Here is a 23,930-nt window from a genome sequence, read left to right on the forward strand (position 1 = left end):
TGTAAAGTCCAAAGAGGACTCACCCACCCTAACCAGGAGAGTGATACAAATGAACACAGCTGAGGGATTGTAAAGTCCAGAGAGGACTCACCCACCCTAACCGGCAGCGTGATAAAAATGCACACACCTAGTGGGTTGTAAAGTTCAAAGACCTACAGGATTTGTAAAGTCCAAAGAGGACTCACCCACCCTAACCGGGAGAGTGATAAAAATGCACACACCTACAGGATTGTAAATTCCAAAGAGGGCTCACCCACCCTAACCAGGAGAGTGATACAAATGAACACAGCTGAGGGATTGTAAAGTCCAGAGAGGGCTCACCCACCCTAACCGGGAGAGTGATAAAAAATGCACACACCTACAGGATTTGTAAAGTCTAAAGATGACTCACCCACCCTAAATTCCAAAGAGGACTCACCCACCCTAACCGGGAGAGTGATAAAAAATGCACACACCTACAGGATTTGTAAAGTCCAAAGAGTACTCACCTACCCTAAAGTCCAAAGAGGACTCACCCACCCTAACCGGGAGAGAGATAAAAGATGCACACACGTACTGGATTGTAAAGTCCAAAGAGGACTCGCCCACCCTAGCCGGGAGAGTGGTAAAAATGCACAAACCTTCGGGACTGTAAAGTCCAAAGAGGACTCGCCCACCCTAACTGGGAGAATGATCAAAATTCGCACAGCTAAGGGATTGTAAGGAGACGTACACTCACCCCTGGAAAACATTTGCTCGACCATGGGATCTTCATTGATAGTCATAAATACATAGTTTACAGCCCCCCTTAGGCCACACACAACTTTGACACATTCAAACTGACAGGATAGGAGTCAGTCTCCATTGGGTGAGGGAGTAAATCAGGTTCTGCGATTAAAATACTACCGGTCTGATTCACAAAGGTAAAATTACACATTTGACTAAGTTTATGAGTTTTTGGAATCACAAACTACCAGTTAATTGTAAGTTTACAACTGCACAGACTCCACAATCGAGGGGGTGAACTCCGCACATAAAGATAGGCCTGACCTATTTTTTTATATGCGGACTTCTCTTCCCGACTGCAGACTTGCCGCAGTCGTAAATTTACTATTAACTCGTAGTCTGTGAATACAAAAAAAACTAAACTTACACAAAGGTGTATGTTTACCTTTTTGAATCAGGCCTTACTATGTAGGTGATCACTGCTAATCCCAACCAGCAACTCAACTGATCTACCATCAGACTAAAAGAGAACCCCAAACAGTGCCATGATCACTTTGAAAGTGGCCACTGCAGTCCTGGGCATACACGCCAGTTAATTGCCACCCATCATATCTGAAGCCAGGTAACACTTTCTCTTTTGGTACACAATTTGAAGGACATTTCTAAAAAAATTAAATTCGTCAGGGTACTAAGAAATCTACATTTTCCACAGGGAAATCTGCATCATAGATTTAGAGTTCTCTAACTGTCAGAGTGTCTTGAACTGTGGCTGTGTGTGACGGCGAATCCTTTTCCTTACCTGCAGTATCTTTGCCTTCCTGCTTCAAGTACCTTAGCATCGCACTCATGCTCCACTTGTTCCCATAATCCTCTACTTCTGGATCATCACAACTAGAAAAAAAGATGTCAAAAATCGAAATGTATTTTTTTAGGTAGTGCAGTGTATTTCACCTATAACTAACTACTCCTATTGCTTTGTCCAAAATATCGTCTTTGAGCAGCTGGACATATACCGAAGCCTCTCATTCATCAAGCAGCTAGAGCCGCAGCAATCTGTCAGACTAACATGGCAGCTCGACAAAAGCACACTGCAACATGGCTCCCTGTCAGAAACTCTAGCACACAGAAAGGCATCCTGCAGCACATAGCACAGCAGGCTGGACCAGTCAAAGAGTAATAAATCCACCTGATGGAGGGCAGAAAAGTAGTGTGAAACTGTCACCGAGGAGTACTACAACCTGGCTGGCACACAACAAAATATGAATGGAAGCATGACATGGGAACATGGCACCATGGCACCAGAGCAGAGCATACATATTAACTTGGAAAAGTCATAGGACAATCCGGCACCCTTGCAGAGAGTAACATGCTGCTATGTTAACCTGGGACTGTCAGAGCACTGCAGAACCATGGCATAATGAAAACACAGTAGATCAGTGGGGAAAAGAGCAGCAACATGGCAGAGAGAGACACAGCCATTGTCCAGTGTCACAGATGGATATGGTTAGAAGGGACTGAGAATAGGAGAGATGTCTAGGACAGTCTCAGAGTAACACTGCCTGGCAAAGCTGCACACTGCACAACTACTGTACCGACATACCTGACGTAATCGCCACTTTTCTTGTTGACACTGTAGTTGGTCAAATGCATGAACTGATTCTTGATGTTTTTCGCAGCTTTATCATATCTGACAGTTGCAAACCTGTGAAAAAAACACGTGTGTTCAATTCGGTGCACGTACAATCATATATGGGTGGGCGGGCCCTTTCCCCTTCAAGGGCGATGGGGCCTGCATTGTTGCCTACTATGAGACATGAGGGTTGCAGTCGTTTCACAGGGAGACATGTTAAATCACGGCACCCAATGATGATCTATGTGCACCAGACTGGGTCTGTAATGAGACATATTGGCCCGAAATGTCTTTCCAATGACAAATAGGATTAAGGTGACTTTACAGAATGATCTATATTCCTGCTGCTGTTACCCTACAGTGAGATGTGTGGGAATTCAGTGTCAGTAAAGGGAGCCAAGTGGGCCGGTGCTGTTCATTAAGAGTGTACAGATATCTACCAGGAAGGCCTGACTGGAGCAATGAAACAGGACACCTTGAAGGCACTAGCCTCACACACGTACACACACCATCGTACATCCTTGATGTGGGCATCCACAATTTGAACAATATAGACACTCTCAGCTGAACACAAAGCTGGAGGCAGACTATCTGTCCTTAAAAATTGACATGGCTGTCTACCAGCCTGGAAGTAACCATCAGCAGCACCTTCAAAGTTGACTTCCACTCACAGACTACCTCCTTTCCTCACCTCTACAGACACACAGGCTTCGATAAGCATACACTGATGACACCGCTAACCTTACAACCACTCTGTCATCATGCATTTTAAGACATTTTAAGTGTGATCCAACCATAAAAACCATGAAGGAGGCTCTACGTAACTAATCAGAGCTCGTACATTTGTGAAAACGTATTCATGTGTCCTAATATGTTATACTCATATGCATTACAGTATTGCTGTATATATATATATATAATACACATATGACAAAGAATGTATACATTTTTTATATTAAATATGGCTGTTGTTTCTCATTGGTTGGAAACATTCAGTGTCTTTGTGTATGCTGGCTAATTGTCATGGTTTAAGTAGGCTCAGACTTCGTGTTATTCAAGAAGGTACATTTGCACATTACTGAGAAGTTTAACCTCGCTTTCATATATGATATCTTGCACTTCCTCATGGAAAAGATCCAGCCACCTCCTCATTATCAGGGCACAAGTCCTAAATAAAGAAGTGGGGGAACTCTGCAAGTCAGGTAGTATCACAGGAAGTGACATCACAGCGCGTTACATTGCAGGAAGTGACAACACATGAAGTGACATCACAAGAAGTGACATCACGGTGCGTGACAGGTTCCTTTACCCAAGGATTGACAAACTAACTCTGCTGCCAGTCTACCCCACCAGGCGTAATATTCCATGTGCAGCACATTTCCATGTAGATGTGATTGCTTTAGCTGCCTGGTGGTTGACACATTTGATGGAACGATCTGTTTTTGTCTAGTCCTAGTTTTGACTTAAAGTAGCATACAGGGTTAATGCGCCTCCTGCAAAGCAAATCATGTAACATGTAGATGGCAGGTTTTATTTTATGTAGATAGATAAGTAGCTTTGAACACAGAGATCCTTTTGTTATATGCAGTTGCATTGTAATCCTTCTAGTATAGCAGTGAGCTATGAAGGATGATATGTGACTCCTACACCAAGTAACCCTCACTGTCTTATTTAACACATCCTGTACAAGGATTTACAAACTTGTGTGATTCATTGAAAATATAATATGTATGTTTGCTATAAAGTGATCTGGCACCCTACATTCGGATGAATAGCACTGTAAAACATAAAAAATACTGGTATTTAAATTGATATTTTACACTGGGACAGAGTAACGCATCTGACATTCTTACAGTGCATGAATATCTATTATGTATGGGGGTCCGAACAACAGGCCAGATGCATCAACAAACCATTTTGGGATTTTATAATTGCGAATCCTTGCGATTCGCAATGAGAAAATCGCAAACCGGTATGCATGAAATTGTGTTTAACACTTTCTGCGATTTCTAGGGGATCGCAAATGACCTACCTCAAGAATATTAATGAGGGAGGTCGCAATTTGCGACCTCGTAGGAATCGCAAAAATCACGGGGATGGTGGGCTGCTGGGGTCAGCAGACCACTATGTCCGTGATTGCTTTTAAATAAAGCATTTTTTTTTTTGTAAAGCAGCCCGTTTTCCTTAAAGGAAAACAGGAAGCTTTACATAAGAGAAAATGAAAACTTTTCCTTTCATTTTTAAAGAGCAGGCAGTGGTCCTTGGTACCACTGCCTGCTCTTAGAAAATGTATTTAAATACATTCACAAAGGGGAAAGGGTCCCTTGGGGACCCCTTCCCATTTGTGAATTGGTTACCACCTACTTGAAGTAGGTGCTAAAATGCAAATGTTTTGCGACTACATTTCGGTCGCAAAACATTCATGCATACCGATGCAATTCGGTATTAGGAAGGGACGCCCTAAACACGCCCCTTCCTAATAGCGAATTGAAAACCCATTTCGCGATTCAGTAACAGGTTACCGAATCGCAAAATAGGGTTTGCTGCATCAGAAGAGCATTTTGTTCCAATCGCAAACGGTCGATTCTGCGAATCGGCCGTTTACGAAGGCAAAAAATGCTTGATGCATCTGGCCCAAAGTCAAAATCGTGCCTATCTTATGCGCCTTTGAAGTGTTAACAATCTGCTGCTTTTGCTTCCCTTCCTCTGCATTTACATCTAGGTGTGAGGCTACTGGCTGCCCCAGCCTGGATACTCGGACAAAGAAGGCCAAATGGACCCTTAAGTTCGGCCTTTGTTATGGCCCAGCTGGAGTCTCAAATAAGAAAAAAAATAAACTCCCCGTCTGTACGTTGAGGCTCAGAAGGAAAGCAGATAACGAGCAGACGCTGCTGAATGAATCCCAGTGTCTAAAACTTACACCGGGACGAGTTCAGCATATTTTAGAGTGGGGCTCAACTTCTTGGCAGGGTGGACAGTGTCCACCCTGAGAAAAGAGTGGGTAGACGCTGTCCACCCGCGTGTACCCAAGACTCCAGCCCTGAATTTTAAGTATTTCAGCATTATGCTCCAACTGACCTTTTTCTAGCGAGAGCCTTGGTCAGTTGAAATAACAATTGTCTTTTAATTATTTTACTAGCTGCGTGCTATATTGCATTAAATACTAGTTAGACTTTGGGCTTTCAGATGTGTTGTTTCTAGCTTTAGCACTTTCCACTGATCCTACAGTCAAACGCGATATTCAAAACCTAAGTCACTAGTCTGCTTGCAGTACTCCTCGAAAGGACCAATTAATCACCTGCAAAAAGAACAGTTGATGGACAGAATGCAGAAAAATGTCATACATTCACCCCAGTACAGAGATCTGGGCCTAAATCCATCGTTTTTTTGCTCACCATGCCATTCCAGTTTGGACCCAGCCATATGCAATTCAGTCATGACCCTGCGCCCAATGAGAACAGTCCAGCCGGAACTGCCAAGCCAGGTCCTCTCTGGACAGGAAACAAGCATCCTGGGACCGGTTTCGGGCTTTCAGCTTGGCAGTTCGGTCTGGACTGTTCCCATGAGGCACAGGGTCAAGACTGATTTGCATATCACTAGGTCCAAACTGGGGTGGTGTAGTGGGCAAAAAAAAACCAATGGATTTAACCCAGATCTCTTGACTGGGGGAGAACATTTGAATCATTCAGCCTTCCGTCCAACTTTTGTGGCAGTTACAATGAATCACATGATCATCTCACTCACAATCCCCACACTAGCAAACCCAAACCTTCTGAGCACTTGAGCACCTCTTAACATCACATCAGAATCCTCTTATCCCAGATCGCACCATCCTAACACTCTCCGACCCTAAGCCATACCGAAACGGATCACCTTCCAGCATCTAACAGCCACAGACCTCACCAAATTTCATGCCTCACTGAGAACAATCACCAACTTAGATGATACACTCCAGATAGAGGATAATGCCCTAAATCCATGACATCCTAGTTCTCCTCGAAGCCTTACAGACTTTCATTACCGTTGACCACCCGGCACTTAAAATTACATATCAACTTATTTTCATAATTTGCTTGACAACCAACACGATTGTTCCAAATGACTGCCCCCCTCACCACTTTCTCACTTCTTTCCATCACTTGCAATATTCCAAACAGCTCCATTCACCCCCAGGGGTTTTCAGCCTGCAAAGAGAAACTTTTAGGGTCCCTCCTGGCGACTACAGCATACACATTTAATAGTACACCACAGATAACGATTTTACTTGAAGGTATCTTAAGAAAACAATATCAGGAAATGCCTATCACTTGTTCAAAATAAGATGTCAAGCACAAACCTTTATCTCAGCCTTACAAAAACAGACCTCCAAAGACCTGTTACCTATGCTGTGCAAATAGGAAAGAAGAGGGGTGCCCTGCTCAACTACTGGATTGTCAAGGATAAACTCTTAGCTGTGCAATGGAAAAGGAAGAGCATTTACCTAAGCTGTGACAAGGGAATAGCAATATTGCTGATCGAAGTGCTTCCAGGCATTAAGGAATCCAATCATGTGTCCCTTGCTAGTCCCATGCCCCCAGCAACACCTTTACAATGCCTGAAGAGTGGGAGAGGTGGAAGGGGGAAAAGGGGTCTCTGCTGTAGAGGTGGTATAAAATGAAAGGCCTGAATATTATTAAGATGGCAAAAGAGATATCCAGATGCTAAGAAAAAGATGTCTAACTCTAGAGAAGACGAATATATCTGACTGACTGCTAGTGAAGGGGAGGAAGAGAGAAATATATAGTATTTGCCATTAGGTTGATGGCTACTACATAAACATGACCTTTACACCAACATGGGTATTGTCTTCGCCTGCCATGATCCATACCTGGAAGATATAGTCTCCTAACGCCAGTTCAAGCAATGTGTGAAACTGAGAAATGTCTAGGAGTTGCTTGTGTGTGTTTAAAGAATGGTTTTGTGGATCTAGAGGCATTGAGATGTACTGGGAGTGCAACACATCCATATGCTGGGGAGGTAGCAGGGAAGGAATTCAAATGTTGATAAAGTGATAGAAGAGAGTTCTGAAGTCTGGTGACTTCTGCAGCGTGAGGGTTTCAAACCTGCTAAGATGGCTGGAGACATCCAGAAGGACTTAACAATGGGGAGGTAGCGCAAGAGAGTTCTGAGTATGGAAGAAAGAAATGCGAATAATGGCGTGGCAGCAGGAGACAGAGGTTTGAAAGTTGTCAATATGGCAGATGACAGAGAGATCAAACTGCAGTAAAATGGCTAAGATTAGAAATTGGGTTTTAAGGGTTCAGAGAGGATAGGGTATATAGTCGCCTAAATGCTAATTCAGTGTCATGAGAGGGAGGCCTGGATGCTTTGGAGGAAGATCTTAATTTCACTAATGTTGGAGCAGAGAACATTCTAAACTCTCATGAGCTAGAAACGAGACTGGTCTGAATCGCTGGCTGGTGAGACAGCAACAGAGAGGTATGAATGTTGGTGCACTGGCGGAAGAGGGGCTTGAACAGTGGTTAGTTGGCAAGAAGGAAATGTCTCAAACTCGAGGTAGCCTGAGAAAGTGATCTAAATGCGGTAATGTGGCAGGCAATAGCTGCCTGACCTACACTGAAACAGAAGAAGAGGGAGGTATGAACGTTGGTATGATTGAAAGTAAACGGGGGGCATTAGCTGTAGTGAGGTGCCATGAAAAAGAGGTCTCAGGGCAGATATTCTAACAGGAGAACGAGATCAGAACGCTGGTGAGGTGGGTCTGAAAAATGGTAAAGCAGCAGGAGAACGGTCTGTTGACGTTTCAGAAGAGAGAAGTCTGGTCTGAACACTGGTGACGTGGCAGAAGGGAGGGCCTTGAACACTGGTAAGGTAGCAACAGAAAAAGGACTACGTGCTGATGAGGTTCCAGAGAGAGAGACATACAGAGAGCGAGAGAAAGAAAGGTAGAGAAAGAGGGACAAAGAGAGAGATAGCGAGAGAGAGAGGTATGAAAACTAGTGAGGTGAAAGGAGAGAGGAGTTCGAGCAGTGGAGACGTGGCCGGCGACAGAGGTCTAAGGAGATAGAGGGAACACGGACTGCTGGCGAGGTGGCAAAAGAGAAGGATATAAATACTTATTCTGTTACATGAGAGCGAGAAGTGCGGCGTTTGGAATAGCCTTGTATCTTAATCTCTCCTCTGCCTTTTCGTGCAGCCTGTCTGATGCTGGCTGACATACAGCCAGTGAGGTAACCCACATTCCTTGGCACCATACTTTTATTTAAAACCACAGGAATCCGACAAATAGAGCATAAATACAGCAAGGAAGCCAACAGTGAGCACTAATACTGGACCAAAAGGCATTGCAGGGAAGTCATCCGCAACCTGCCCGCTGGACTTCACCCAAAGAAGTCACAGAGCGGTCCCTGGAGAAGAAAATTCTTCCTGAGCCAGTGCATGTGGAAACACTGAGGAGGAGGTCTCTAGAATCACTAGGTGTGGGGAATCCTCCAGCTTAATTGCAGGGTCACTGGCATAACCCTGGTTGGTGATATTTACCCGTGCTTATAGAAGGATCTTTGGGTTCACTGGAAGATGGAGACATCACGCTGTGCCAGGATCGCAGTGATCACTGAAAGATGGGGAGTTCATCCTGTGCCAGGTTCTATGTGACATGTAAGATACATGGGATTTTTCCTGCAATAGGTTCTTTGCGATCACTGGAATATGGGGAATTCTTCCGGTGCTTGGTACTCCGTGGCCAGCAGAAGATGGAGATTTGTTCCTGTGTCACAGACTCTTGGAGCATTTGGACTGGAAAGAACAGCGCACGCTGCGGGTTTCTCTGAGATCAGGGGCTGTTTGTGAGGTGTGTCCAGTCATGTGTAAGGGCATGACCCAAGGGAGACAAAAAGTGGTTGGCCTGTGCCAAAAGATAGGGGCTAGTTACATGTCAGAGGAAGCTGCAGGGCTGCTCTCTTGCCATTAATATGCGAATGGTGCTAGTTATGAGTCCATGGCACCCCGCTATTTTTTGGGTTTTTTTTTTAAAATAAAGTTGGAATACAGTTGTTGTCAAGGATAAAAGCTTCATCACACTTCTATAATTTCAGCCCACAAGACCTGAAGAACAAGTTACTTACCTTGATAACACTTTTTGTGGTGGATACAGTATCTGCCTGTGGATTCCTCACCTTGTGAATATCCCCTGCGCCAGCAACATTCAGAAACTTTTGTAGCTCTCCCGCCGACGAGGACGACGTCTCAGAAGCACGGCTCCGCTCGCGGCTCCGCTGACGTCACTGGATCCATAAGAGGACCTCGTCGGCGTGATGACATCAGTTACGCCCTTTTTTCCGTGCCTTCGAGGCACACGGACGGACTGACAGCAATATATATACAGTATGCACAGTACAGTACATAATACACAAAACAACACACATAGTGTGAAAATAATACAGGAAGGCAAAAGAAATAGCACGCTTCCTTTGATAGTAATAAATGAATTTTGAAACAGCATCACTAATATAGGTATACAAGGGTGGACAACGGGGAGGTGGGTGGGTCAGTGAGGAATCCACAGGCAGATACTGCATCCAACAGAAAAAGCGTTACCGAAGGTAAGTAACTTGTTCTTCTGATGGATACATCTGCCAGTGGATTCCTCACCTTGTGAAAAGATTCCCACAGCAGTCCCACTCCCAGAGGAGGGTGTCCACCCTTCTGTACCAGAGAGTCCTGAAGGATGGAACGAGCAAAGTGTCCGTCCCTCCTCACCTCGGAATCCAAGCAGTAATGCTTCGCGAAAGTGTGGAGGGAGGCGAAACTTGCCGCCCTACAAATGTCCTCCACAGGAACACCTCTAGATAAGGCAGATGTAGAAGACTTTGCCTTGGTAGAATGAGCCCTTATACCCTCTGGAGGTTCCTTACCGGCCAAAGAGTAACATATCTTGATGCACAAGATAATACATCTGGAAAGGGTGCGCTTGTGCACCGCTCTGCCTTTCCTGCAGCCAAAAAAGCCCACGAAGAGCTGGTCATCCACTCGAAAGTCTTTAGTCCTATCGAGGTAAAAGCTCACCGCCCTCTTAGGGTCCAAGCAGTGAATCCGCTCCGCCTCCTTGGAAGGGTGAGGGGGAGGATAGAAGGTAGGAAGGGTAATGGATTGCCCTAGATGGAAAGGAGTTACCACCTTAGGCAGAAAAGCAGCCCTGGTCCTGAGTACCATTCTTTCAGCATAAATGGACAAGAACAGGGGTTTTGAACTTAGAGCTTGAAGCTCACTTACCCTCCTGGCTGAGGTAATAGCAATGAGAAAAACTGTTTTGAAAGACAACAGCCTCAAGGGACACTTGTGCAAGGGCTCGAAGGGAGAACCCATCAAGTAAGTTAAGACAAGATTTAAGTCCCATTGAGGCACAATAAAAGGAGTAGGCGGAAACTTGTTGGTAAGGCCCTTAAGGAATCGTAATACAATAGGTGACTTAAATGGGGACGGCTGATCCGGCAAGCAAAGAAATGCCGACAAAGCCGACAAATATCCCTTAACAGTAGCTACAGCAAAGCCCTGCTGAGCAAGAGAAAGAGCAAACTGAAGGATGTTGGATAAACGGGCCCTCAAAGGGTCAATAGACTTCTCTCCGCACCAAAGAACAAATTTGGACCACCTATAGGAATAGATAGATTTGGTGGAATGACGTCTAGCAGACAAAATAACATCCACCACATCTTGCGGGAGAGAAAAAGAATTCAGGTTGCCCCGTTCAATCTCCAGGCATGAAGGTGTAAGCTCTGGAGGTGGGGGTGTAGAACCGCCCCTCCGACTGCGAGAGGAGGTCTGCCCTGCGAGGGAGACGGAGGGGAGGGCACGAGGAGAGGTGGAGAAGATCTGTATACAACACCCTTCTTGGCCAATCCGGGGTGATCATTATGACTTGGGCCCGGTCTTGGCGAATCTTCCTCAGAACCCGAGGAATCAAGGGTATGGGAGGAAACGTGTAAAGGAGATGTGAGTCCCATCTCAACTGAAACGCGTCCCCCAAAGCTCCCTGCATCGGATACTGGAGACTGCAGAATGACGGGCAGTGAGCGTTCTCGTGAGTGGCAAACAGGTCCACCCGAGAAGTTCCCCACGTCCGAAAGACGTGACGAACCACCTTCAGATGGAGCCTCCACTCGTGGTCGGCCGAGTAATGCCGACAGACTGTCTGCACGCACGTTCAGAACTCCGGCCAGATGATTTGCCATCAGACAAATCTGATGATCCTGAACCCAGGACCAGAGACGCAGAGCCTCTCTTCAGAGGCAATGCGACCCCACTCCTCCCTGCTTGTTGACATACCACATCGCGGTAGTATTGTACGTCAGAACTTCAACTGACTGACCGCGAAGGGAAGGGAGGAAGGCCTTGAGCGCCAAACGTATCGCCCGTAATTCCAGAAGGTTGATGTGAAGAAACTTTTCCTCTGGAGACCAAAGACCCTTGATCTCCAGATCCCCCAGATGAGCACCCCACCCTAAAGAGGATGCATCCGTTATTACTGTGGCCACCGATGGAGGTAGATGGAAGGGCTTTCCTTGAGACAGATTGCCCTCCACGCTCCACCAAGACAGATCCGCTGCAGCTTCTCTGGAGATCCTCACAGACTCCCTGAGATCTCCGTTGTGCTGATACCACTGACTGCGGAGGCACCACTGGAGCGTCCTCATGTGCCAGCGTGCATGGTTGTCCAACAGAATGCAGGAAGCAAACAGACCGAGCAGACGAAGGACCTTCAGGACTGGAACAACAGCTCCATTGTAAAACAAGGGAATCATTTCCTGTATGTCGAGAATCCTTGGAGGGGGAGGGAATGCTCGACACACAGTAGTGTCCAGTACCTCCCCTATGAACAGGTTGCGCTGAGAGGGCACCAGGTGAGATTTGGGCACGTTTATCGAGAAACCCAATTTGTACAACAGCTGAGTTGTATCCTGCAGATGATGAAGCATCTTCTCTGGCGACTCCGCTTTGATCAGCCAGTCGTCCAGATAGGGGAAAACTGGAATCCCCGACCTTCTGAGATGGGCTGCCACCACTGCCATCACCTTGGTGAAGACTCGAGGTACAGTAGTTAGACCAAACGGAAGGACCGCAAACTGATAATGTTGCGACCCTACCGTAAAACGGAGATACTTCCTGTGCGACTTCAAGATAGGGATGTGGAAATACGCATCCTGCAAGTCGATCGACACCATCAAGTCCTCCTATTGCAGCGCTTGAAGAACCTGCACAAGGGTGAGCATCTTGAACTTCTCCTGTTTCAGAAAAAGGTTCAAGATCCTGAGGTCCAGGAATGGACGTAGCCTGCCATCCTTCTTCGGAGTCAGGAAATACCGGGAGTAGCATCCCTGACCCCTCTCCTGCTCTGGAACCACCTCTATCGCACCTTTTTTTAGTAACGTAATGACTTCCTCCTGCAGGAGAAGAAGGTGGTCCTCTGAGCAAGCACCTTGTCAAGGAGGGTAATTTGTATGAAATTCCCGAAAGGGAAGTGCGTACCCATTTTCTACAAGATCCAGAACCCAACGGTCTGAAGTGACCGATTCCCAATCTTGTAGAAAATGGGTAAGCCGGCCGTGGGAGGGATGGAGGAAGAGGAGGAGGAGAGCTGCCGACCTCGAGCACAGACCTCTGATCCTGCCCCTGTAGCTCTTATACAGGGTGTTCTGTTGCTGCTGTTGTTGCTGCTGCTGCTGCTTGTAGGTCCGAAAGGACGACCTTCCAAAGCCTCTGTATCTCCTAAAAGAACCTCTAGGCTGTGTCTGCAGACCCAGAGATTTGGCCGTGGCTTTGCTTTCCTTAAATCTCTCTAATGCAGCATCAGCCTTTTTACCAAAAGGCCCAGAACCGTCAAAAGGCATGTACAGAAGCGTTGTCTGCACATCAGGGGAGAACTCAGATGATTTTAGCCACGCACTTCTCCTTGTGGCAACCGAGGAGCCCATAATTCTGGCGACAGAGTCCGCAGTGTCCAGGCCACTCTGGATAACCTGACGCGCAGCTGCCTGAGTGTCTGACAGCACCTCATTAAAGTTCTGCCTGTCCTCCTCAGATAACTTAGGAGCCAGCTGTTTAGCAGAATCCATGAGAGCGTGGATATAACGGCCCAAGAAACAGGTGGCATTTGTCAAATTTAAGGCCATACTAGCTGAGGAGAAGACTTTCTTGGCTGATTGGTCGAGTTTTTTAGTGCCCCTGTCACTAGGGACCTGTGGAAAGGCACCGGAAGACCTCTTAGAGCAAGCAGCCTGAACCACCAGACTTTCCAGAGAAGGATGGGAAGTATGAAAGTCTGGATCACCTGGAGCCGCCCTGTACCTTCTAGCAACAGTTTTAGAAACCGCAGGAGCTGAAAAGGGCTTTCGCCATACCTCCATGAATGGTTCAGTGATGGCCTCATTAAATGGTAGTAAGGGCTCTGTCACAGCGGAGGGAGAATGTAAAACCTCAGTGAGGATGTTAGGCTTGAATTCCGCAGATGGCAGCTGTAGATCCAAAAGCTCTGCTGCTTTTCTAATGACCGTGTGGTAGGGAGCCACATCTTTAGCGGGAGTATAGGCTGGAGGAGTAATCACCCACTCTGGTGACAAATCCAGGCCCCTAGCCTCCTTCAACTCTTCAAACAAGTCATCAGACTCCATGAGCTCACCCTCTTCCATCTCTTCAACCTGGTACCTTTGCTCTTCCAGGACTCTTTGAGCTTCTCGCCTGGACCTAATCCTCAGGACCGGCGTTGGCGGCGCAGCAACCGACTCCGACGGCGCCGGAGCCGAACACGGGTCTGGAGGAGCAGCCGGAGTCGAACGAGGTCGAGCTGGAGCCGGTGGAGATGGAAGCGGCGTCAATGTCCTCGGCGCCGGGAAATGCCAAGACGGCGTCGCCAGGAAAAAAAGCATAAATGGAGCCTGAGCGTAGGGTTAAGGAACCCCCAGATTAAAAGCCATTGGACCCATGGGACCATCGCTCTAGTGAAGACTCCATACATTGCATTCAAATAATTCGATGGGTCTTGTCCCGGGCCTGGAAAGGGGGGATATGGCTCAGATTGAGGCATAACCGGACTCGGGCCAATCGGTGCTGGCGGTGGAGCCAGCGGAGTCGAAGACTCATCAGGAGCCGGAGCTTCTTCAACTGGAGCCGGAGAATGTGCTGGCGTCGGAGATGGAGCCAGAGCGTGCTCCGGTGAAGTCGCAGGCGAGGTCAGGCAAACAGGAGAAGCAGGATTTGAGACAGGAGAGGGAGAAACATAGTCCTTACCACGTCGAGTAGGCGAAGTCGATCTCGGAGCCGCTTCCTTATCCGAACGGTGTCGAGAACCATGCCTCTTCTTTCTTTTTATGCTTCTTGGACTTAGAAGCATGCCCCGACGTCGACTTTGACGCTGACCTCGACCTTGACCTCAATCTGGAGCGTCTTCGACCTCTCTTCTCTTTTTTCATCCTTGCTATAATCAACTTGGCTTCTCTTTCTTTTAAGGCCTTAGTACTCATCTTTCGACAGCAAGAGCATCCCTCGACGTCGTGATCCGACGACAGGCACCAGACACAGTCCTCGGGCAGATCCGTGATGGATATGTGCTTACCACACTCCCTACATGGCTTGAATCCGGACTTCTTTGTCGACATCTTTAAACAAGAAGCAAGAAGAAAGAGAAACACCAGCAGAAACACAAAGCAACTAGCCAAAGCTACGGAGAGTCCCAGAAAACCATTAGCATCGACGGCGCGGAAAAAAGGGAACTGGTGTCATCACGCCGACGAGGTCCTCTTATGGATCCAGTGACGTCAGCGGAGCTGCGAGCGGAGCCGTGCTTCTGTGACGTCGTCCTCATCAGCGTGGAGAGCTACAAAAGTTTCAGAATGTTGCTGGCGCAGGGGATATTCACATGGTGAGGAATCCACTGGCAGATGTATCCATCAGAATGTGTGAACATAAACACTACAATATATTTGTTGTACATCCAGCATTTTGGCAAATTCTGCTTAGAATGGCAAAAAACATCCCTATGCTCATACTAAAGAGTGTGATGGGGTGTGTGGAGTGTGTGGTATGTGCACCACCCTTCACACCTTGTTGACCACATAAAAAAGAGGAAATATTCTCTCCCTGGGAGGACAGGCTGAGGTGAAACAAACATATCCGACACCCTTGTACATGCAAACACAAGGAGATGATGGACAGAGTGCTAAAACTTTTCAGACACTCACCCTCAATCACAGATCTGGATTGATTCCAGCATCGTTCTTTTGCTTACTTCACCACCCCAGTTCAGAACCAGCCATATGCAAATCTATCTTGACCCTTTTCCTATTGGGAACAGTCCAGCCAGTACTGCCAAGCCAGATCTTCCCTGGACCGGAAACAAGCACCCTGGGACCGGTTTCAGGGTAACACCCCTCATCAGCCAGGCTAGCTTGAATCCAGTGGCAAAGTGAGCAAGGGACCCACGTGTGGGCATACCCTTCAACTTAGAGCGAACAAAGCAAACACAAGGAGATGATGGATGGAGCTTTGCAACATTTCAGACACTCACTCCCAGTCAAAGATCTGGGTTGAATCCATCATGGTTCTTTAGCTCACTTAGCCACCCCAGTTCAGAGCCAGCCATATGCAAATCAGTCTTGAACCTGTTCCTCGTGGAAACAGTCCAGCCCAAACTGCCAAGCCAGGTCTTCCCTGGACCGGAAACAAGCATTCTGGGACCTGTTTCAGAGTAACACCCCTCATTAGCCAGGCTAGCTTGAATACAGTGGCAAAGTGAGCAAGGGACCCACACGTCTGAGCATACCCTTGGCCACTTAGGGTTAACATAGCAAACACAATAAGATGATGGACGGAGTGCAGACATTTTTCAACCACTCACCCCCAGTCCCAGATCTGGGTTTAATCCATTGTACTTTTGCTATCTATGGCCCGTTGATGTAGGGGTTTAGTCGACCGACAATTTTTTTTACAGAGTTTTATATAGCGGGAACTTGAACCGAAGGTATCTGGTATCAGAGCGCTTTACATAACAGCAGTTGCGTTACATGAGGACATTCATTTTTGTTAGGCACAATACTGAAATGTGGAGTGCTGGACAAAATTAATAGCACTGGCATGTATGAGCTAAGGATGGCACCTGCTGCTCTGTGCCATTCAGATATAGGGTGGCAAACCTACTGCTACACGAACTGGCACCAGCGGTGGCAGAAAGTGAAGGGAAGCAGGGACATCTTAAGGATTTTGGGGGCTCTTGGCCAAACATAATTTGGGGCCCCTTGTTCGGAACAACACTGAATTTATAATCAATTTTCAGCAGCTCTTTCATGCCCTTAGACAATATTGTCCGATCATTGACAACCCTCTTTGTCTGCCCCCAAATCTTTAAGGGGACCCCAGTCCTAAACGGGAACCCATTCAAAGCCTTTGAATATTTGTGAGAATTGGAGACACGGGAGCCCCCTTTTCATATTGCGTTATGTCACTTTCTGGGACTGTCCTGAAAGCTTAATGATGAGCCCCAGGGCTGAGAATAACCCGCTTCTAGCCCTTTTTAAAAAAAAAAAATCTCTTTATTGGCATTTAAACAGTACATCCACATGGCATATAGTGGGTAGCAATATTGGCAACTGCGTGACAGAAGCCCCATACCAGCCCTTCAATCACAAGTATTTCAACATCGTTAGCTATAAAGGGATTGAAAAAATACAACACAGGTCTACATGTCATATCAATACGGCAACTTAACCGCGTATTTCAGGCCAATGTGTCAAGCCCAACAAGAGAGTGATAAGTGAACAGCAACTGAAACAATAATGAACTCATTCTAACTTCTGGCTGGTGGTTCTGTGGGCTTCTAGCCCTTTTTATGCTGGACTCTGCATGTTGCCTTTGGTAACGACCGATACCTATGTGTCAATTTGCATCAATTCGACACAGTATTAAATTGCATTGATCCCAGATGTCATGATAGCCACTAAGAAATAAAAAAAAGGTACTAAAAGTCAGGTTTACATTTTTGCTCGCGAAATCTATCACTGTGCCATTGCAAGAGATCCATTATTCTTTATATTATACTGATTAACGCATGTAGACTTATGGAATGGGTTAAATGTTAACTAATAAGAACATATTAAATAAATAAAACAATAAATACATAATTAGCTGTACCTTGAGATATTTGGGCAACACTAGGATGTACTCTGGCATATGATGAAACCATTATGGTATATAATGGCAACTACTGCTATGGTAATATATTTTATCATATAGAACATTTGATAGGTTATTCATTTATTGTATTTTATGTATTTGTATAGCGCAACTAATACCCTATGGCGTCTAATTGGCACAAGAGGGGTTATGGTTATTTTGTTCTTGCACAGTATTTAACAGAGGTGTTATTTCTCCTTTTCACTGTATATTACATGTATTTAGAATGTGTTTTAAGTGTAAAAATGCCACCTTGCAACCACTTAGAAACATGGCACTGCTGCTCTAGTGGGACACATACTTATCTACTGAGGATCCAGTTTTTGGACCCGATACACCATTTCATTTGGAGACAAACCTTATTTACTTTTCTGGATAAGAATTACTCTAGGTACAATGGCAGATGCCAACGTGTTAAATTATTCCAATAGCAGTTATTGTCTATAAAACCATTTGGCACCGACTTTTATCCCCGCCCTAATATCTCCCCCACTGCCCCAGGGAGGTTCTGCACACTCCTTCCCACCCATGCTCGGTGCAGTGTGGGCTGGTAAGACATTGTTTTCTGAGGCAACCTTCAGTTCCCAGTTTGGCTCGGCTGGGCCCCCATAATATCCGGTGTTGTCAGGTACAGCAACACATGTAAAAGTAAAGAAAGTGATAGATTTCACAACAAAAGGCGTGCTTCAGGGCAGTCTTGCTGAACCAATCCTTCCAAATTCCTTGCAGAGTCTGTGGAAGCTATAGTGATGGGCTTATAGAAACCTTTAACTGGAAATTCCCAACACACCCTTACACAGAGCAAGACATAATCGTGCCAAAGTGGACCCACAAGCTTCATGGGTCACATAACCCAGGGAGCAAAGAAATATATATTTTGGGGTGCCTAGACAAAAGATGCAGAGTAAGAATCTCCTGCTGACTTGGTGAATGTCTTTTGTTTTTAAATTTTTTTTCTTTATCTGATCATGCATTTCGTGTTTATTGCACACATTTGGTGACTCCTTTTGAACGCCTTTCTTTTCTTTCGTCCTTTCTCCCTTTCTTTAATCTTCTGCCTTATACTCCCTATCTCTTGAATTCTCACACCCTAGATTTCTCTCGCCATCCACCACCTTTCTTTATTCACTCTCATGTAGAGAGTCCTATTTAACTTGACTATTTCAATTTCCGTCTCTATCTCCCTTCGCCTTCACCCTTCTTTCCACTAGCGTCTTCGCCCTCATTTTTCCAAACTCTCCATCAATGTTTGTCCCTTCTCTACCTGCTCCTGTGTAACACTTTTTGGTTCCTTGTCGAAACCCCCATCACTCTGCCTTCCTTTCTTTCCCTTTTTCCACCTCACACCTCCTTTGTTTTGCTGTCACATCCTCTCCCTCGATCCTTATCCTCCTTTTTCACCCTCATCATCTCGGACTCCTTTTTTCTGCCCTCCTCTTCCTCCACCCTCATGGTCACTCCGGGATTCCTCCTACTTTTCTCTCAACCCTTTTTTCCTGCCTCCCTCAATTTCTTCCCGCATTTCTTACCCAGTGACATTGTCTTTGCTCGGAGACCGCCAAGGGCCAAATCAAATTCTCTCACTCCTGCGTACTCTTAAAAGAACAAGTAATTAACTACGATACTATTGTGCTTGAGTGAGAAAGGGTGAACATGGAGACTTCAGGTCAGCGTCTGGCAGTAAGTTTTCAAATCGGTGACATCGGGATCCAAGGCGGGCGCCGAACACTATAGACGACTTCGAAGTTCAAAACTGAAACAGCGTTAGAGGTAACTATCCTATGCGGATACTGCCATCTAGTGGCCCCAAAATAAAATGCCGTTCAATGCCTCTGCCAGCAGGAGAGTGGGGTTGAACGTCATCAATGTTCGGAAGACCATTGCGGTGGAAGGGCCTGGCTCTGGGAAACAGCAAAAGGCACGTCGTCAACCTCCCTCTACTCGTCTCGCGGCGGGGGTAAGTGTTAATATGGCGTTGGGCTAAGAGTCTACGCGAACCTGGCTTGTACATATAGTTGGGAACAGAGTTTATTCAACTACACAAATGACAAATTCACGAAGAAAATAAAACAATGTTTATCGTGAAGATTCGTAAACCATACATCGGCATTGACACTTTCCTGGTGGAGCCAGTCGCACATTCAGCAGAGCGCACAGGACATCAATACATCATTTAAATATTCTGTCCACCAGCAGACACGCTGGCATCGAGTGAGGGTAGGTAGGGTGACCAACTGGCATGGGTGCAAATTCAGGACGGTGAGTGTAAAAATTTAGGACAAAGGGTCAAAATTCAGGACAAAAATTCAGGACAGGAGGTCAAAATTCAGGACAAAACTTAGGGACAAAAGGTAAGTTTTACAGACACATCAGAGGAGGACGCACAATAGAATATAATTAAGCCCATCCATACCCAGACATATTCAATCATTTGCAAACCTATCTATCATGTATCCTTCCAGCCATCCTTTCACTCATCCATCCCTCCATCCACCCTTTCACTCATCCATCCATTATCCATCCATCCATTCATCCACCCTATCCATCGGTACACTCATCCATCCAGTCTTCCACCCATCCATCCATTCACTCATCTATCCAGCCATCCTATCACTTACTCATCCATTCACCTCGTCACTCATCCTTCCACCCATTCACCCTTTCAGTCATCCATCCATTCTCCCTTTCGCTCTCCATCGACCCTTTCACTTAGCCAACCTTCCTTCCACCCATCCATCCATCCATCCATCTACTCATGAATCCATCCACCCTTTCACTCATTTACTCATCTATCCATCCTTTTGCCCATCTACCCTCCCTTTCACTCACTCATCCATCCTTACATCCACCCTTTCACTCATCCGTCTATCCATTCACCCTTTTACTTATAAATTCATCAATCCATCCATCAGTTCACTCAGCCATCCACCCATTCACTTGCTCATCATCCACCCTTTCACTCATCCATCCATCCTTTCACTCATCCATCCACCCTTTTACCCATCCATCTACCTGTCCACCCATACATCTATCTTTTTACCTTTTCTCTCATCCATCCTTCCACTTACTCATCCATCCATCCTTTCTCTCATTATCCATCCATTCACCCTTTCATTCATCCAATCACCCTTTCACCAATCTATCTAGCCATCTATCCCTTCACTTACTTACTCACCCACCTTTTCATATTAATTATGAGTTGAGCCTTTGTCTGCAGAGTTGCAGACAGAAGATGCCCATCAAGAATTTCGCCCTTGCTGTAGTTCCTAAAGCAAGGGGTGGGGTGGGGAAGGGCTCACTATGCCCCTGTACATAGGCAATCTGAGTCATGAGTCATGCATGATGCACAGTGCCAGGCCATGAGGTGACAGTGACATGGTGTTGTTTCCAGGGCTTTAAGTGGATGAAAAAACTGGGGGGGGTCTCTCCAAAGGGGGTGTTCGATGTAATTAAGGGTGTGGCTTAAAACACCTAAGCTAGAAATCTGTGCTTAGTATAGTCTACCGCCTGACTAGTATTTTGCCTCTTCTGTCATTGTATCCAGATATATAACAAGTAACGTTACACCTGCAATACGCCAGAACTTTTGGCTTTGTCAATGGTTGTTAGGTGCATAAAATAAAAAAAGTAGCAATCATGGCTTCCTTGACTACAATATTGAAAATGCACCAGTTCTAAAATGGCGAGACTGTGAAAGAACTCTACTCTTTTCTTTTTAACTTCTTTCACCAGCTTCTTTTCTTGAACTGGATTCTCATGTAGCAACATTTGCGTTTTGCACATTTCTTCTGTCTGACAGAATGCCCTGCCCTAGACAGAGGCTGGAGGAGGCCCACCATAAGCTTTACCAGCCCAGACTGGCCCAGTGTCACTCGGTATGTGGCACTCAGCCAGCATACAGAATAACAATGGGCGCGTGGGGCTGCTCTTATGCTCCCAGGAGGAGTGCAATGCGGCCCCATCGGGGAGTTGAGGCTTCATGCAGGGAACAGTGCTGTTCCGTGCAATGCCCAAAATTATGGACAAAAGACGTCCGTAAAAAGGATCCTCACGGCCAACGGACGTGAGGTTCAAATTACAGACGGTCCGTGAAATTTACGGACCGTTGGTCACCCTAAGTGAGGGACTGTGTGCTGCGGAACTGCACGTCACTCCGCACTACAAATGGAGTGACCTGAAGGGAATGATCGTATGTGTCCCCGCGTGAAGTGGGCGGAGTGGGGGTGTAAAAAGGAGATGGGAATAAGACTGAAGGTAAGAGTGTGATCCAGAAACATTTCATCAAGATTAAGGCTGCTTGTTGATACCATTTCTAAGACCTACCCGTGGTCAGTCCCTGATCTTTCAGGAACACAGTTTCTTACCTTGCAAGGCCTTCTTCATACAGGTAGATAACCAGAGGGTCATAAGACGTCACTAGAACATACAGGCGCACATCAAACTTGAAGTCTGAAAGAGAAAAAACACCAAACTCAATTTGGAATGATTTACAAAGGGCACTGCTCTGAATTTCGCCTCACTTTACAAACACCAGACTGTAACATCCTACCCATCTCCTGCTGGAAACCCCTGAACGCACACCACTCCCAGTTAATGATCCACATATTTCTTTTGGTAGGTTGGATGTAATTGGGCGCGGTTTATTAAGCAATGATTTACAGCATGTACCCACTCCATGTAATTTATTAGGGGCCATAAATCACTCATGACAGGCTATCATAAATCACTGCTGAAATTTTTATGATATATGCTAAAATCATACAAACCATAAATCAACTTAATGCATCATCATATGCCAAAGCCTGCCAGTCATAGATCTACATGCCATAAATCATGTTGACGGTTTGTGAGGAAAATGAGTCTTTGAGCTGGCATTATCCTTTCATGTGGCGGTGGTACTCCTTTTAACCATTGTAGGCTTACCTCACTACCTTTGACCATTTGTTGCATCCTGCCCTCCAGGGGAACTGGGCTGCGAGCATTGTGTTTCATGTAAAACCCTCCTCCGACTGTTTCACCCTGCCATAAGGCATCTCAAGGTAAGCAGCCTGGCCTGCAACCCCATTGTGTCGGTGTGGCCTACCTGTCATCCTTGTGCTCATCTCCTTTACCGCCACACTGCCTGCGGGTTCCCGCCCAAGGGAGGCTCCATCCAAGATTTCAGTCTCTTCATCTGCAGCCTGCTACTCTCATGGCTACCCATAGATTGGCCCATAAGACCTCCGCACCCTCTGGGAAAGGTGTACCCCGTTGCTGTGAAAGTATTCAGGCCTCTGCAGATTGATGAGGCTGTGTCTGAGGCTCTTCTACCTGTTTTCAATGCAGATTTTTTTCATCGCTGTGTTCAATTTCTTTCGCAACTTATCCAGGATCCCTGTAGAAAAAGTGCCTCTCCATTTTTGCCTCAGTATGATCTGCAACCAGACTAGTGCAGTGCTGGCGAACAATCTTGATGCCTCTGTTAAATCTCTCCTGATGCGAGTCAGGAGCTCCTTTCTGCCCAGCTGTGCCAAGTTGTCCCCCCTCCCCCTCCCCCCAATTGTATTATCAATATAGCTGGCTTGCGTGCCAGGGCGGAGTGTAACTCCTGGAGGGTAGCCCCCAGCTGCTCCCATCACATTCCTGGCTGCCTAGACTACTTGATGTGTGTCTGGTGCGGGTATTCGCCCCGCCTTGTCTCCAATAGGCTTGGATCCTGAGGAAGAAAGGGTCTGACCACCGATACTGTCTTTAAGGAAAGCGCAGAAATATTAGGCTTGCACACTTCGTTCTTGTCCCCCACCCCGTACGATTTGCTTTTTTGCAGAGGGTGGGTCTGTTGTTGAATGGAGTGGGGGGCTCTGCCCTGCTCAATTTATGGTGAGGGTGCTGTACCATCACGTAGCTTTTATAGGTAGTGAAGCACCATCTCCCCACTGCCTTGATCCCATCTGCCGAAACTCCGAAGTGGGCAGCCAAAGTTGCCACCCCTATGCAGAACGAGTGTGTGCCAAAATGAGCCGTTGGCAGCCCTGCCCAGGTCAGTGTCTTCTTCAGAACTACCTTGAGCTGAAATGCACTCAGGCATTCCCAGCTGTAGTGCTTGAACAGAACCCCTTCTCCCCTGGGCCTCAGCGCCAAGTATCTCCTGAGACAGCACACTTGCAATGGGGTGTGGTCGGAGAGGCACAGCAGTTGCACCTAGACCCCCTTTGCCAGCTGGTCTGTTTTGGACCTCCTCAGCTGCACTTCCAACTTCCCTGTGCTTAACTGCATGTCCTGGCTCTGTAGGTAAGCCTAACCTTCCTCTTGTTTTTATGGGGCCAATAATTTACTTAATCTGAATGCCCCCAGAGAATGCTAAAGTGAAAGCTGTTTTGAACTATGTAGCCTCAAA

At 46.4% G+C, this 23,930-nt stretch overlaps 1 protein-coding gene across 8 annotated transcripts in view; it reads right to left on the reverse strand.

Moving 5' to 3' along the window:
• Nucleotides 1-23,930, reverse strand: part of TTLL5 (tubulin tyrosine ligase like 5) — a 1,306,640-nt gene that overhangs the window by 1,018,410 nt on the left and 264,300 nt on the right. For all 8 annotated transcript variants that reach the window (XM_085626706.1, XM_085626705.1, XM_085626700.1 and 5 more), the window contains 3 exons: nucleotides 21,919-22,003; nucleotides 2,306-2,407; nucleotides 1,505-1,596 (listed from right to left, as the gene is read on the reverse strand). In XM_085626706.1, coding sequence (XP_085482832.1) covers nucleotides 1,505-1,596; nucleotides 2,306-2,407; nucleotides 21,919-22,003 — 279 coding nt within the window. The remainder of the gene's footprint in view (nucleotides 1-1,504; nucleotides 1,597-2,305; nucleotides 2,408-21,918; nucleotides 22,004-23,930) is intronic.

The sequence above is a fragment of the Triturus cristatus genome, chromosome 9 (genome assembly GCF_964204655.1).
Source record: "Triturus cristatus chromosome 9, aTriCri1.1, whole genome shotgun sequence".
Lineage (NCBI taxonomy): Eukaryota > Metazoa > Chordata > Amphibia > Caudata > Salamandridae > Triturus > Triturus cristatus.